The following is a 14482-nucleotide window of genomic DNA, read 5'->3' on the forward strand; positions in this document are numbered from 1 at the left end:
TTACCAAAGTAGAAAATGAGAATCCAAATGTTAAATAATTTTCTTATGGTTACATAGATGCAGAGCTTGATCCACTCATAGTCAGAATTCTTTCCACAACATCATGCTACTGTTAAAGGAAGAATATAAGCTTTTAAGAACTAATGTTGCCTTGTTATTAACAAATCACACTTACTTATATTTCTTTTTTTGCTATGCTAACATTTGAGCACTTTTTACTATTTTACTATTTTAGTTGTATGGACACAAAGTTCATTTCCTTAACTTTTCCAAATAAAGGATAGCTCTGAAAACACTTAGTTTAAGGAAGATTAAAGTATTGCTATGTGGCCTACAAATCATTTTATCCATCTTTTGTCCATTATTGTATATAATAATTAGCTCAGTCAATACATTTGTGACAGATTATTCCCCTATTTGTTACTGTCAATGAAATCTGACCATATCCGACAATTATGTTATTGTAGAAAGCTGTTCTTTTTATTACAGAAAAAAATGCCACATTTTGATATTAGAGGCATAGCAGCAAGATTTAAAACCTGAGCAATAATGTATGAATCTGGAAATCTGTCTCAAAATCTCCCCTTTTAGCTCACATATCCTATAGTTCAGATGACAATGAATCTTGACAGGTTAGGTTTCCTTAATTTATGGGGAAAACTTGTATTCACCTGTAACTAAAGGCAGCTTATAGTAGCATTGTAGAATTAACTGTATTAGCCTCTGTTAATAACAAGATTTGAGTCTTTCTGTAGGGAGTCCAGGACATGAAAAGGAAAATCAATATATTTTTGAAAAGACTCTTGATGACCTGAGAATTTTTATTAAATCATAGGTTTTCTCTGAAGTTAAGTTAATTAATTTTTCCTGCCTTTCTGCCCCATTTTAAATTGACTATTCAGTTTGCCAGAGAGAAGCCTGATCAAATTTCTCTTCATTATAAATACATTAAGATGAAATTTAGGCAATATTAAAATACACATTTAGGTAATTACATGTGAGAAATAGTTCTGCATATTTGTGTATGTATGTATGTAAACATCTATTTATTTGTACTTTTACATGTATGCCTGTATACATGTATATATTTTCAAATATCTATATGCATAACATTATATGAAAAAATATATAAAAAATTCTTAGCATAATGCCTGGAACTTACTAAATACTTATGCTATTCCATTGACTAAAAATAGGGCTGAACTTGTCACTTTAAGGGTTGAGTTAATTCCTGAATGAGGAAACTCCTTCCACTAATGAAAATTGATATTTCTTCACTGTAATTCAATCAGAGAGTTACTTAGAACACAGAGAGGTTAAGTGACTAAGGAAGCATCACAGTGTCACAGTTGCATTTTGGACTTAGGTCTTTGTGGCTTCAGTGCCTGCCAGCTTTCTATTTGCTACATTTTTTTTGTCTACATAAATCTGCACACATGTATTCTCATGATAATTTACTACATGCAATATATATAATGCATCTCAGTCATGCTCATGTATATATGTATATATATATATATAAAATAGTGATATATTGTACATAAAAGACATCTCCCATAATACGCTGCTATATAATTCATTTTCTTATATGAGCAACTTTCTAAATACAAAAAAGAATTCATAATTTTTGAAGTGCATGTGACATTTTTCCAGAGTACAAAGGGAAGAAGTCAATTTTAATTTTCTGTCTGATTTTTGATCAAAGATTAAATAGTCTGGGAGTAGCTATATTCTAAGTTTGTATATTTCTATCTATCTGCATATTCATATGCATATTATTTTTGTCTGATATCCAGGCATATTCAGAGATATTATGAATATTGTTTCAGATCACCAGAATAAAGCAAATATCACAATACAGTCACACTAATTTTTTGGTTTCCCAGTGCATATTAAATTTATATTTACTATGAACCATAGTCTATTAAGTGTCCAATAAATAGTATTCTGTGTAAAAAACCCCCACCCTATCTACCTCAATTAAAAATGCTTTATTGATTAAAATATACTAACCATTATCTATGCCTTCAGTTAGTTGTAATATTTTTGCTGGTGGAGGGTCTTGCCTTGGTGTTGATGGCTCCTGACTGAATTAGGATGTTGTTTGCTAAAAGTTAAGGTGGCTATGGAAATTTCTTAAAATTAGACAACAGTGATGTTTGATACTTTGATTAACTTTTCTTTTCACTTGAACACTGGAGACCATTTTAAAGTAATTAATTGGAATAATTTCAATTTTGTTTTATCTTAGAGAATAGGGAAGCCAGAAGAGAGGTAGGTAGAACAGTCAGAGAACACTCGCTATTTATTGATCAAGTTCATTGTTTTATTTGGGAGCTATGCTTGGCAAACCAGAACAATTATCATCAAATATCACTGATCACAGATCAACATAACAGATATTATAATAATAATAAAAATAATGAAAAAATTTGAAATGCTGCAAGGATGGCCAAAGTGTGGCACAAGGAAGATATGAGCATCTGATGATGCAAAAATGGCACTTAATTTGACATAGGATTGGCACAAAGCTTCAGTTTGTGAAAAACTGCAATAATTGTGAAGCACAATAAAACAAAGCATGCTTGTATAATATTCACCTTAATATTTCCATGAGAAAATTAAAATTGTAAGTTTATATTAAATGATATTTAAATTAAGGTTCTCTTAGAATCACTAAATATTTGAGAAGACCTACCTTAGAGTCTACTCTATCTTAAGTGAAAGAATTTGATTCTCATAAAGATTGAGGAAATTTATTTAAATAGATGTATTAAACTGAAGAATTATGGCCACATTCCTAACTGTTCTTTTTATTATACCACAACCAAGAAACATGTTAATTTTGAATCTTGTCAATAATTTTTAAAGTGCTTCAAAACATCTGAGATTCCTAAATAACACTTTTTGTTTTCAAATTTGAGTATTATATCTTATTCATAGTTCTAATTTATTTCAGAGAATTCTAATCTCAATCATGGTAAAAGTTGTTAGGAAAAGAGATAAAATTGAAATGATAAAGCATTTATTCAAAGAATTTAAGGTCCCTTATAATACTGTAAAATTTTCCAACTGCTCTTACAGTTGTTATTTGTTGCTGTCATTCTTCCTATGTTTTCAAAGAGGACCAAATAAATTTTCCAGGGTTTACCTTACAAAGATAGTATGAAATTGCCATTATCAGCCCCTCTACACAGAAAATTCATGTATATCTTCTACATAGTTTACATAGTTTACATAATTTACATAGTTTACATAATTTACATAGTTTCTTTTCCCTACTTTGACTTTGGGGCTAGGAAATAGGTTATACTATGGACTTACATAGCTAAGATTTTTTTTAAATAATTTGATTGTATTTTGTTTAGAAACAGACAAGCAAACAAAACTAACAACTTTTCAGTAGCTCCCAACTACATATGAAAAAATAATTCCTAAGTTCTCCTAAAATTCAAAGTCCTCTACAATTTGACTATTACCCTTTTCTATCCTTATTTTAACTTTCCTTCAGATAATCTGCAGTAGTCAAATTATTCTATTTCTCATTTTTCTTTATAATCTTGCTTTTTTTTTGCCACACACCATTGTGTATATGACCCATTAATCTGTACTGAACTTCTTGTCCCATCTATTTCTACTGTAATGCTTTCCCTAAAAACTATCTACAGTCTCACAACCTCTAATCTGTTCTCCATGAACTTTTTTGCCGAAAGTGATTTCTCTCTCACCACTTTCTTTGTCTTCTATGAACTGAACAAGTTTCTAAATTCTAAGTTCTTGTTTTTCAAATCTTTTTAATACTATGAATTCCTGGAGGGCAAGGACAATGTCAATTTTTCTAGGGAGGTCATTTGAACCTCAGCTCCCAATTTTCCCACTGGGAAAATTAATGAATATTTCCTAAATATAATTGAATCATATTGAGACTGGTACATCAAAGCTATACTAAGATTTTGATACATACATACATTGCTAACTATATTTCAATATAGTTAGTTTCCCTTGTAATTGTATGTGTTTGTCTATGGTGATTGTAGGAATATATATATATATATATATATATATATATATATATGCCATCTATATTGATATACACTAAATATATATATAAAATATATGTATTGATATACAAACACACATGTATATATATATATATATATATTATGTACATATATACACTTATCTAAACATACATAAATACAAACATTTTTGCCCAGGATAACAATAATTATCTGTGCCAGTATTTGAATTCAGATCTTCCTAACTCCAATTCAAATATCCTATTATGCCATCTATACAATGCTACCTGTCTCAGGTCCTATCATCTAGCTCTGGAATTCTGATTTGACTTGCCTTTTTTGACTTTTGGGAAATATCCCCCATTAAATAGTAATCTGTTAAATAGAGCTAAGTTCTTTTCCTTTTCCTATTTCCAGTTGAGGAGGATGATTCTTGCTCAGGAAGACTCATCTTTGTGAATTCAAATCTGGACTCAGAACTAGCTGTATGACCCTGGACAAATCACTTAACACTGCTTCAGTTCCCATCCATAAAAAGGACTGGAAAAGGAAATGGCAAATACTCTATTAACTTTGCCATGAAATTCCCCAATGAGGTCATAAAGATTTGAAATCAACTGAACAACAAAAATAACAACTTATTGTACTACTTAGTCAATTGCTGATTTTATAAATAAAAGCATTTAGAAAATAACATGCTTTATTTTATTTAGGAGATAGATTGATATGGAATTAGAGGATCTGCTTTGAATCTTGTCCCTGAAATATGGCAGCATTATGATGGGGAAAGGGAGCTGGGTCTGAACTCGGAGAAGCTTAGTTCAGATTCTGGGTTAATCAATAATTCCTTGATCTTAGACAGATCGTTTAATCTTTTTGTGGCTTTCACTTCTTTATCTGTAAAATAAGTATATTGAAATGGATCCTAGATTTAGAGCTAAAAGAAACCTTTGAACTCCTGTAGTATAGTCTTCTCATTTTATATATGAAGAAGGCTATGGAAGCCCAAAGGGGTTAATTGACTTTCCCAAAGCTATAAAGGTAGTAAGTAGAAAAGTTCTCCTCTAGCTCTAAATTTGTCATTTTACATATGTCTTTAGCCAAGTAAGTTAACTTCTTTGGCTTCCCTTTTCTCTTTTCTAAAATAAGAGATTGACTTAGATGATATCTAAGGTCACTTACAGGTCTAAATCCTTTGATTTTATTTCTAGATTTGTTCTTCTTGTTTTAAGTTTCATAACTTTGAGTATAGTCTTACAGTAGAGTCTGTGAATGGATAAATAACACTAACACATTCACACAAATAACTAATCTCCTTAGAGGGCAGAAACAGTAAGAGCTCATATTTTTATGGTATTACAAGTTCATAAAAGTGCTTTTCTAAAAATCTTTTGAGGTTGCCTCTATCATCTCCAGTTTCTTTCTGATCTTCAGTCTCTCCCTGTAAAGCAATTATTTCCATTCTATCTACAATCATATCCAAATCTTGCCTGTACTTAAAGAGAACAAAAACAAAAACAAGAAACTTGATCCTACCATTTGTTGTTGGTATTTAAAGAAAAGTTTTAATGTTAAGCATATGCTTATGGGTATATCTTTTAATGTATAGACCAAAGGGAAATTCTGTGTGTCACAAAATGTTCATTTCAAAGAAACTAGCACTATTTTGCAATTATTTATCTATAAGTATTTTGTGTTTAGGTCCTTTTGTGTAAGTCTCAAAAATTGAAACAAAATTCTGATATCCAGTCTGTATATTCTACATAGGTAAAACTGGTATTTAAACATGACTTTTTCCATGTTATCAGAGCCATTCCACAATGAGAATTATAAACTACAATAACATTATTGTCTTTATAAACAGGTACATTTATCTGAATTCCATGTGTTGGACAGAAACTCTCTCTTAAAATCTCAGATTATTGCACTTTGAAATACAAATTTAAAAAATGCTCTTACCCAGCAAATTCATTAATTGACTTATGAAATCCCTTGGAAATTTTCCAGTTTTATTATTTTTATATGATATTTAAAAAAATTTAAACTTCATCTCTGTTTAGTTTATCTGGTTCAAAAATAAGATTTCAAATAAGATGTCTCAAATAGTATCTTATTATTTGAATTTTTATTAATAATTGGATAATCAGTCTTGAAAGAAATTGGTACACACTTTTTTTTTCTTTCTATTTCGTTCAAAATCTTAGTCAGGTCTCCACTTTCAGAGTTCAGTTCTTTTCCTACCCCAGGTAATCCAAGTGTTAAATCAACATATTGATCTAGTCTTTGCTCCCTTGTTACTAGGATTGTTTTAGGAGTTTCTCCTGGAAGGCACTTTTAACTTGTACTGTTTGACATTGCTTACATATTATAGGCAATTTATCTCTATCTCTATTTTATTTCCTAAGGGATGTTTTACTCATTCACTCTCTCCCTCCCTCTCTCTCTTCCCTCCCATCTTTCTCTCCCTCTCTTCCTCTCCCTCCCTCTTCTCTCCTCCTCTCTCCCCCTCTCTCCCCCTCTCTCCCCCTCTCTCCCCTTGTATGTCTCTTTCTCTCTTTCTCGTTCCCTAAATACTCCTCTCCCCTTATAGCTCCATATTGCAGTTTAACCCAGACCCTGAAGAATGGAGGGATTGTGAATAGGACCAGGGGACCAGTTGGAAGTCATGTACATTATTTTTGCAAGCCTGGACATAGAATGATTGGCCACAGTAATGCAACTTGCAGACACTATCCAAATGGCATGTATCAGTGGGATTCTCTCACTCCACTCTGCCAGGGTAAGCATTTTTTTCTTTCTTATTTCTTTCATGCTTGTGTTTTTTTGCAAAATAAGTGATAATTTTTGTCTCAGTAACACTTCTACTATAAAATAAACAATGGCAAAAGATTCAATTGAATAATGATTCATAAATGTAACAACAGTGGAACCAAAGATGAGAATGAAACAGTTCTTGCTTTTAAGGACTTTACAATCTATTGGAAGATTCAATAATTGAAATATTACTGCATTCAAAATAATTGAGGATAATTTACATAGCATTTCAGGTGTGACAAATGAAGGCTTCATGGCTGAGGTTACTAGGTTTGTGCTTTGAAGGAAGCTAAGGATTTTAAGTTATAGAAAATAAGAGGGAAGATTTGGGAAATATCTTGTACAAAGGCATGGAAATAAGAGGTAAAATGCCAAAGTTGGTAAGTCAAATTGTTAAGTTGGTCTGCACTATAGAGAATAATAAAAAAATAAGTTAAAAAAGTAATTTAGAGGCAGATTGAGAAGGGTTTCAAATACCACACAGTGAAATTTGTATTTTATCCTAGAAGCATTAGAGAATCATTGGAGATTACTGAACAGAGGAATGAACATGTTGAGATCTGTGTTTAAAGACAATTATTTTGACTATGTGGCAAATGGATTAGAGAGAGGAAAGAGAAAAACCAAAGACACCAGTTAGGAAGTTATTGCTCTATTGTAGTAGAGAGATGATGAAGACTTGAAATAATGACTATGTTAGTAGAGAGAAGGTGATAGAAGACAGAAATAATATAAAGATAGAATTAATGTATTATGACAACTTATTAGGTAATGGAGATGAAGAAGAATGCAAGGTCAAGGATGGCATCAAGATTGTAATCCCAAGTGACTAGATGAACAATTGTTCTCTCAATGAAAATAGGGAAATAGAGAAGTTGGCAGAGTAGCAGATTTAGAGGGAAGATAATGACTTTCATTAAGGATCAAAGTTAGAATATGATTTATAATACTACTTGAGAAAGATTCTTGAGAAATATTGCCATTGAGTACATGGAAAATTCCTTTGAGCTCACAATACCTGCTCTTATAAATGATCTTTGGTTATTGGTATAATCTGAACACAGAAGAAAATTGAACCCTAACTTTTGACGTTGTATAGATTTGTTCTATTATTTGTTTATGAAGTATATCTAACAGTTTATTTTTCATTGGGTTCAAGCTTAAAATTTAAAGCTGTTTTTGATATAGAATATATATATATATATATTATTCCAATTGAAACTTTTTCTTTATTATAATTTTCAACCCATCTAAGCTAGTTACACAGTATTTAATTAAAAATCTTGACTTCTTTAGAAATAATTTCATTTAGTCCAATAAATTATTCTCCAATATAAGCCTCTCTTTCATCATATAAATGAAAATTAAGTTCTTAAATAAGGTATTTTTTTAATGATTAGTTAAAATGTTTGTTTCACAGAGTTTGGAAAGCTATGTTCTTTACAATATATACTGTATATATTTATTCATTGTTTATTAATTGTATATATTAAAATTCTTCGGTCTTTGAGAGCTATTTAAGCTGATGCTTTTTAAATATATTCTAGGGGCAGCTAGGTGGCACAGTGGATAGAGTACTGGTCCTGGAGTCAGGAGGACCTGAGTTCAAATGTGATCTCAGACTCTTAATAATTGACTAGCTGTGTGATTTTGGGCAAGTCACTTAACCCTATTGCCTTAAGAAAATATTTTTTTTAAAGAAATATATATATTTGTTTATTTTTCCATTTTTTCATTATATACTCAATTCTGTGATATTACTCTAGTAGACATAAAGAGCACTTATACTTCATTCCATTGTTTCTGACAAGATGAAATTAAAGACCTCTTCCTTTTCTGTTTGGGACAACTAGGTGACATAGCAGGTGGTATAGTGGATCTAGCCCTAGATACGTACTAGCTGTGTGTCCCTGGGCAAGTCATTTAACCTCTGTATGTCTCAATAACATGGGGATAATATCAGTATGTATTTCATAGGATTTTTGTGAGGAGTGAATGAGATAGTACAAGTAATGTTTTGAGCATAATGACTGGCAAATAGTACTCTATATAAATTCTTACTTCCTTCTCCACCTCCCACCCCCACCCTGCCAAATCCCACTGCTACCTCACATCAACCTTCGAAAGATATAGTTTAAAAAACAAGAATGTACTTATAATTTATTCCATTTGTACGAATGACTGGCAGATTATATGACCTTTTGTTATATATGACTGATAATTGATAATTTCTCTAAATTATTTTATAATGCTAATATTTTAATGACTATAGATAGATAGATAGAGAGAGAGAGAGATAGATAGAGGTAATGTGTCATAGTTATTAAATTACTAACCTTAGAGTTAGGAAGATGTAGGTTTAAATTCAACCATGTCACATAATATCAGGTAGATCTAGGCAAGTCACTTTATCTTTCAGTGACCCTGCCCCACTAAGCAATTTTCAAAGGAAGTCTAAAAGTTTTCTACAAGGTGACAGTTTATATTAAGAAGAATTCCTTATTATGAATTTTTTATAATTACAAAACCATAGGTCCAGTCTCATCCATTTTTTCCATCTCCTTCATCCCATCCTAACATGTGCTTTACTTTTATTATATATTTGTATATATTATAGATAGATATTATATACTTGGTATACATATGGAGAGAAAGAGTCAGAGACTGAGAGGCATGCAATGGGGTAGGGTAGAGAAGGGGGAATAGTAGAGACAGGAAGAGACTGGAGGGGAGGAATGCAAAGGGGAGAAGGGATAGGGAAAGAAGAAAGTAGTTTGAAGCATTCTTTTGCTGTTTATATTATGATAGATCAATTTCTTTTGTGGATAGATGATAATATGCACATAGGTTTTGTTGTGCTTTCATAAAAAGTCACTAGAAAATTAAGAAGTATTAACTTTCATCATGTCAGAGGTAGTATATTGTAGTTGATGTTTGTCCTTGAAGAAGACCAATGACATCAGGGAAGTGATGCCATGACAAGCATGTGAACTGGATTTGAGTGAGGTGGTGTTGTGCTAAGTCACTAGCCTCACTTTCTCCTCTAGAGACATCTGGGTGGCCAGATTGGCATCTGTGGATGACTTTGTATGCAGGGCAATCAAGGTTAAGTGACTTGCCCAAGGTCATACAGCCACTAATTGTGAAATATTTGAGGTGTTTGAACTCCTGTCCCCCTGACTCCAAGGCCAGTGCTCTATCCACTGTGCCATATAGCTGCTCTATATTGTCGTAGGAGTCAGAGGATTTGGTCTATGTCCCAGCTTTCTTATTTCCTAAATTTGGCTTCTGTTTTCTTCTTTGTAAAATGAGTATTTTAGTACTTGCCTACCCTGTCTCACAAAGGCGTTCACATGATCACTGAACTAGGATTGGAAAAGATCTCAATGGTGATCCAACCTACCCTTCAACTTTCATTTTATAGAAGAGGAATCAGAAGCTAATTAATAAATATCAGAGGCAAGATCTGATCCCAGGACTTCTTTCTCAAGAGGCACTGATCTTTTCAGGATCAAATTAGATACTTTAAGTGAAAAGCTTTATGCAATTATATGAATACTTGGTCATACAATAAACAAGTGAATCATAAATATAATGTACATTCATACACATACATATATATATATAACTATATAGAAATACACACACACATACACTAGTTGTGGTTATTATTCATTGATACTAAAAAACCAACATAGAATGGATGAACTTCTATTTAACACTTACATTTGTGGGAGGCTTTTATTCCTCACTTTAGTGAGGGTTTTTTTTAAGTCAGGTCTGACTCTTCATGATCCTATTTGGTGTTTTCTTGGCAAAGATATTGGAGGAAATCTCCATTTCCTTCTCCAATTCATTTGACAGAAAACTTAGGTTAGCAGGGTTAAGTGCCTTGCCCTGGGTCACATAGCTAGTAAGTGAAGGGACCAGTTTTGAACTCAGGAAGGGGAGTGCCTCTATCCACTGTACCACCCAGCTTCCCCTTATTTATTGGAAATAATTTTAAAATGTAAATATTAAAATCATTTAGACTAAACTGAGCTTCTCTTGAGGGAGGTTTTATTCTTTTCTTTATTTCTTTTTTTCCTGATTCTCTCTGACCCCATTTCTTAATTTCACTAGTGTCTCTAAATCATTATTTTAATTTTTCAATGAAAAAGCATTTACTTTTTCTCCATCCCACCTTTACTCATACTGAAAAAAGATGAACAAAACCTAAGTAACAAATATCAAATGTTAAAATAGAATGAGATAAAATATTTAGTATTATTACCTAGCACATACTAGACACACAATAAATGCTTATTTCCTTTTGCTAAAATTGTCATCACAGCGGGAGTTAGGTAGCATAAGTTGATAGAGCACTAGTTCTGAAATCAGGAGGACCTGAGTTCAAATAAGGACTCAGACACTTTAACACTTACTTAGTGACCTTGGGCAAGTCACTTAACACCGTTACCTTGCAACCTCCCCCCCAAAAAACCCAGGAAATTGTCATCACAATTAAGAACTTTTTCATATACAGGTTAGAAAGAAAGAGAAAGATAAGTGATGCTTATTCACATTCTTCAGAGAGAAAAAAAAAAGAATGAAGGACTTTATACTAAAAATTCCAGGATTCTTTGTGAGATTGTTTGAGATTAGGTATAAATGTTTCTATTTGGGACTCTCTAGTTAATATGAAAAAAAGCCTTACCTAGTTAACAAATAAATCAGTTTATAAATAGTTACCTAAAATTTGATAACAACTTTAAGATCCTAACTATTGGTTTTTAGAACCAATTGAAATTACCATCCCTTTAATAAATTATGATTCCTCCTTTGGGTTTTCTGAATGGAAAAAAAAATTTCCCCTGTGTTTTGTGGCTTAATTATAAATTCTTCAATTATAAACTGAATATAAATAATTATAAATAAGGGATTACCAAGCCCTCATAAAAATCCACACCTCACTCTATGGCAATTTATTCCCTATTTAAACAAAATGTTAATATTGTTTGACTGTTCTTTCCTAGAAGCAGAATCTTTCCAGACCAAATCTCTCAGTTGATAAATGAAGAAACTGAGGTCCAGAGAAGGCAACTGTCAAAGATCAAACATAAAACAACAAAAGCAACTAGAATAGCTCATGTTTATATATAACATTCAAGTTTACAAATTGCTTTTCATATGAATTTAATACTAAATACAAACCTATGAGGAAGGAATTATTATTAATATATTTTTTCAGTTAAGGAAGTTGAGGCTGAGAGAGACTGTAACTTGCCACAGTATAGGATACATAGATAGTAATTAATTAATGTTTAGACTAAGATCTTCCTTATCTAAACCCAGAACTCTATGCCCTACCACCACCTAGCTGTCTTGGCTTATTAGTGATAATTTAAGTAATAGACGCTGGATTTCCTGGTTTGTTATTTAGTACTCTTTTCACTAAACCAAGTACTTTTTGAATTTTGTTTTTAATTTTTTTTAGTTTTAAAGTTGATCTTTGATTGTCTTTATTGTTTAGAATACGGCTCAATAGTAGTCATGATTTTTAAATGTATTGGGAAAAATGTCCGTTGACTCAAAGGCATGATTATAAAGAATATAGTAATCTTTTAAATGTTTCCTGTGAAGTCCAAAAGATTGAACTAAAAATAGGGAAAATGGAAGTAAATGGATAACCCAGTGCTAAGTGTTGGGCCTGGAGTCATCAAATTCAGCTTCAGACATTTACTTACTGTGGGAACCTGGGCAAGTCACTTCACTTCTGTTTGCCTCAGTTTTCTTATCTGTATATTGGGGATATTAAAAATATCACCCTCTCAAATTTGTTGTGAAGATAAAATGAGATAATGATTGTAAAACATTTGGCACCATTCCTGATACATGTAAACTCTATATAAATTATTATTATTATCACATTCTATTATCTTCCCACAGTTAAAAAAATTAAAGGGCACATTCATTAGTGCATTTCTTAAAGTCATCTAAAATCTGACCACCATACTTACCTAATTTTAATCATATCATAGTCCTCCAAAAGATCTCTATTCTATAGCCAGAAGTTCTCTTCACTCTTCCTACAAATAATACACAGATGTCTTATTCCAAGTCTTGAGTGACTCCCAGGTTTTGAATAAATTTAATTTCTCCTATTCAAATCTTACCACTCCTCAGAACTCAGTTTAGCTCATGCTTTTAAAGTCATCAGGTCTTCTCTATTTAACACAAGTGAGAGTTGTCTGCCTTCTCTTAATTTCGATAATATAGTCTATGTAACAGATATTCTTTTGAATATTCCATCATAGATTATTTCCCTTAGATTCATTGTTTCTGTGCTGTTTTTTCTGTCCTGGTTCAAAGCTAATCTGTAAACTTATTAGAAATCAAGAACAATATCTTAAAGGGTATTTTTTTTGGTATCCTCAAAGTTCTTGGTACACTTCTTTGTCCTGCATAGTAGGATCATATTTATCGATTGGATAAATAAAAACACCCCATGATTTTTTTTATCACTTAGAAACAACAAATTTTTGATTTTTTTTAGAATTTCAACAGAGTTTAGAAAAACCATCTATTCTAATTTTGATGGTTAATAAATGAGGAAACTGAGTCCCAGAGAGGTGAAATGATTTCTCCTATGCCAAAATCTAGTTTAGATGGGTATTAGTCCCTTTGATCATATTATCTTTAAGCAATAATAATAACTGGTACTTAAAAAGTACTTTGGAATTGCTAGGAACTCTGTGATATTGGATCTATTATAATACTCACCTATAGTTGTAGAAACTAAAGCAGATGTTAAGTCACTCACCCAGTGTCACACTTGTAAATATGTGAAATAAGATTGGGACTCATGTTTTCTTAATGTCATATAGAGTATTTTAGCTTCTGTGCCACCTTGCTGCTTCTGAGGTGGCAAGAGTAACACAGATCAAAAATATCACAGTCAGGATTCTAGCCTGATTCTTCTGACAGGAATCCTACTCATTTTTTTTAAATTCAAAAGTCTCCTAACTAAAACTACCTAATTTTAACAGTATTTAACAGTATTTTAAAAAAAAATTTATAGAGGTCTAGTTCTCAATGACTTCTGCAACTCAGATTTTTGCAGAGTGGCATTTCAGTTCCAATAAAATTTACATTTTTTTCCATCTCAATTGACATTTAAAATACATGCTTTATCAAAATATGAGAACAGAGAACTTTACTTTTGATATTTTTCTTAAATTACATGACTATAATTAAATATACTTTTGATAATTTCTAAAAATGAATACACATTTAATTAATAGTAGAACAGATTACATGAATAGGTAAGGACAAAGGGAGGAAAAAGTTATCGAGATTTTCAAGAGACATAGCCAATATGAAAATATCAGTAATTTATACCATAAAGGCCTTTTAATTAAGTCTAGAGTATCAGAAAAATTGATTTCACTGAATTTAATTTCAAACTAAGTGTATAATTACTGCAATAAGTAATAGTTATAGCAAAATTTCATTGTATTAATTATTAAAACTTCCTTTTTTCATAATACTTAGAAGATTATTTAAAAGATTTTTGGCATTATATAAAATAATCTAACAGTGCATGTATATGTATATGCAATCTAATAAACATAAACATTTTCACATATATACATGTATAGTTATATGAA

The 14482-nt window shown here is 31.4% G+C and overlaps 1 protein-coding gene across 1 annotated transcript in view; it reads left to right on the top strand.

Annotated features, from left to right (window-relative positions):
• CSMD1 (CUB and Sushi multiple domains 1) overlaps nt 1-14482 on the top strand; it is a 2413561-nt gene that overhangs the window by 2120953 nt on the left and 278126 nt on the right. The window contains exon 56 of the mRNA XM_074209535.1: nt 6610-6798. Within this exon, the coding sequence (XP_074065636.1) occupies nt 6610-6798 (189 nt within the window). The remainder of the gene's footprint in view (nt 1-6609; nt 6799-14482) is intronic.

The sequence above is a fragment of the Macrotis lagotis genome, chromosome 1, assembly GCF_037893015.1.
Source record: "Macrotis lagotis isolate mMagLag1 chromosome 1, bilby.v1.9.chrom.fasta, whole genome shotgun sequence".
Taxonomy (NCBI): Eukaryota; Metazoa; Chordata; class Mammalia; order Peramelemorphia; family Peramelidae; genus Macrotis; species Macrotis lagotis.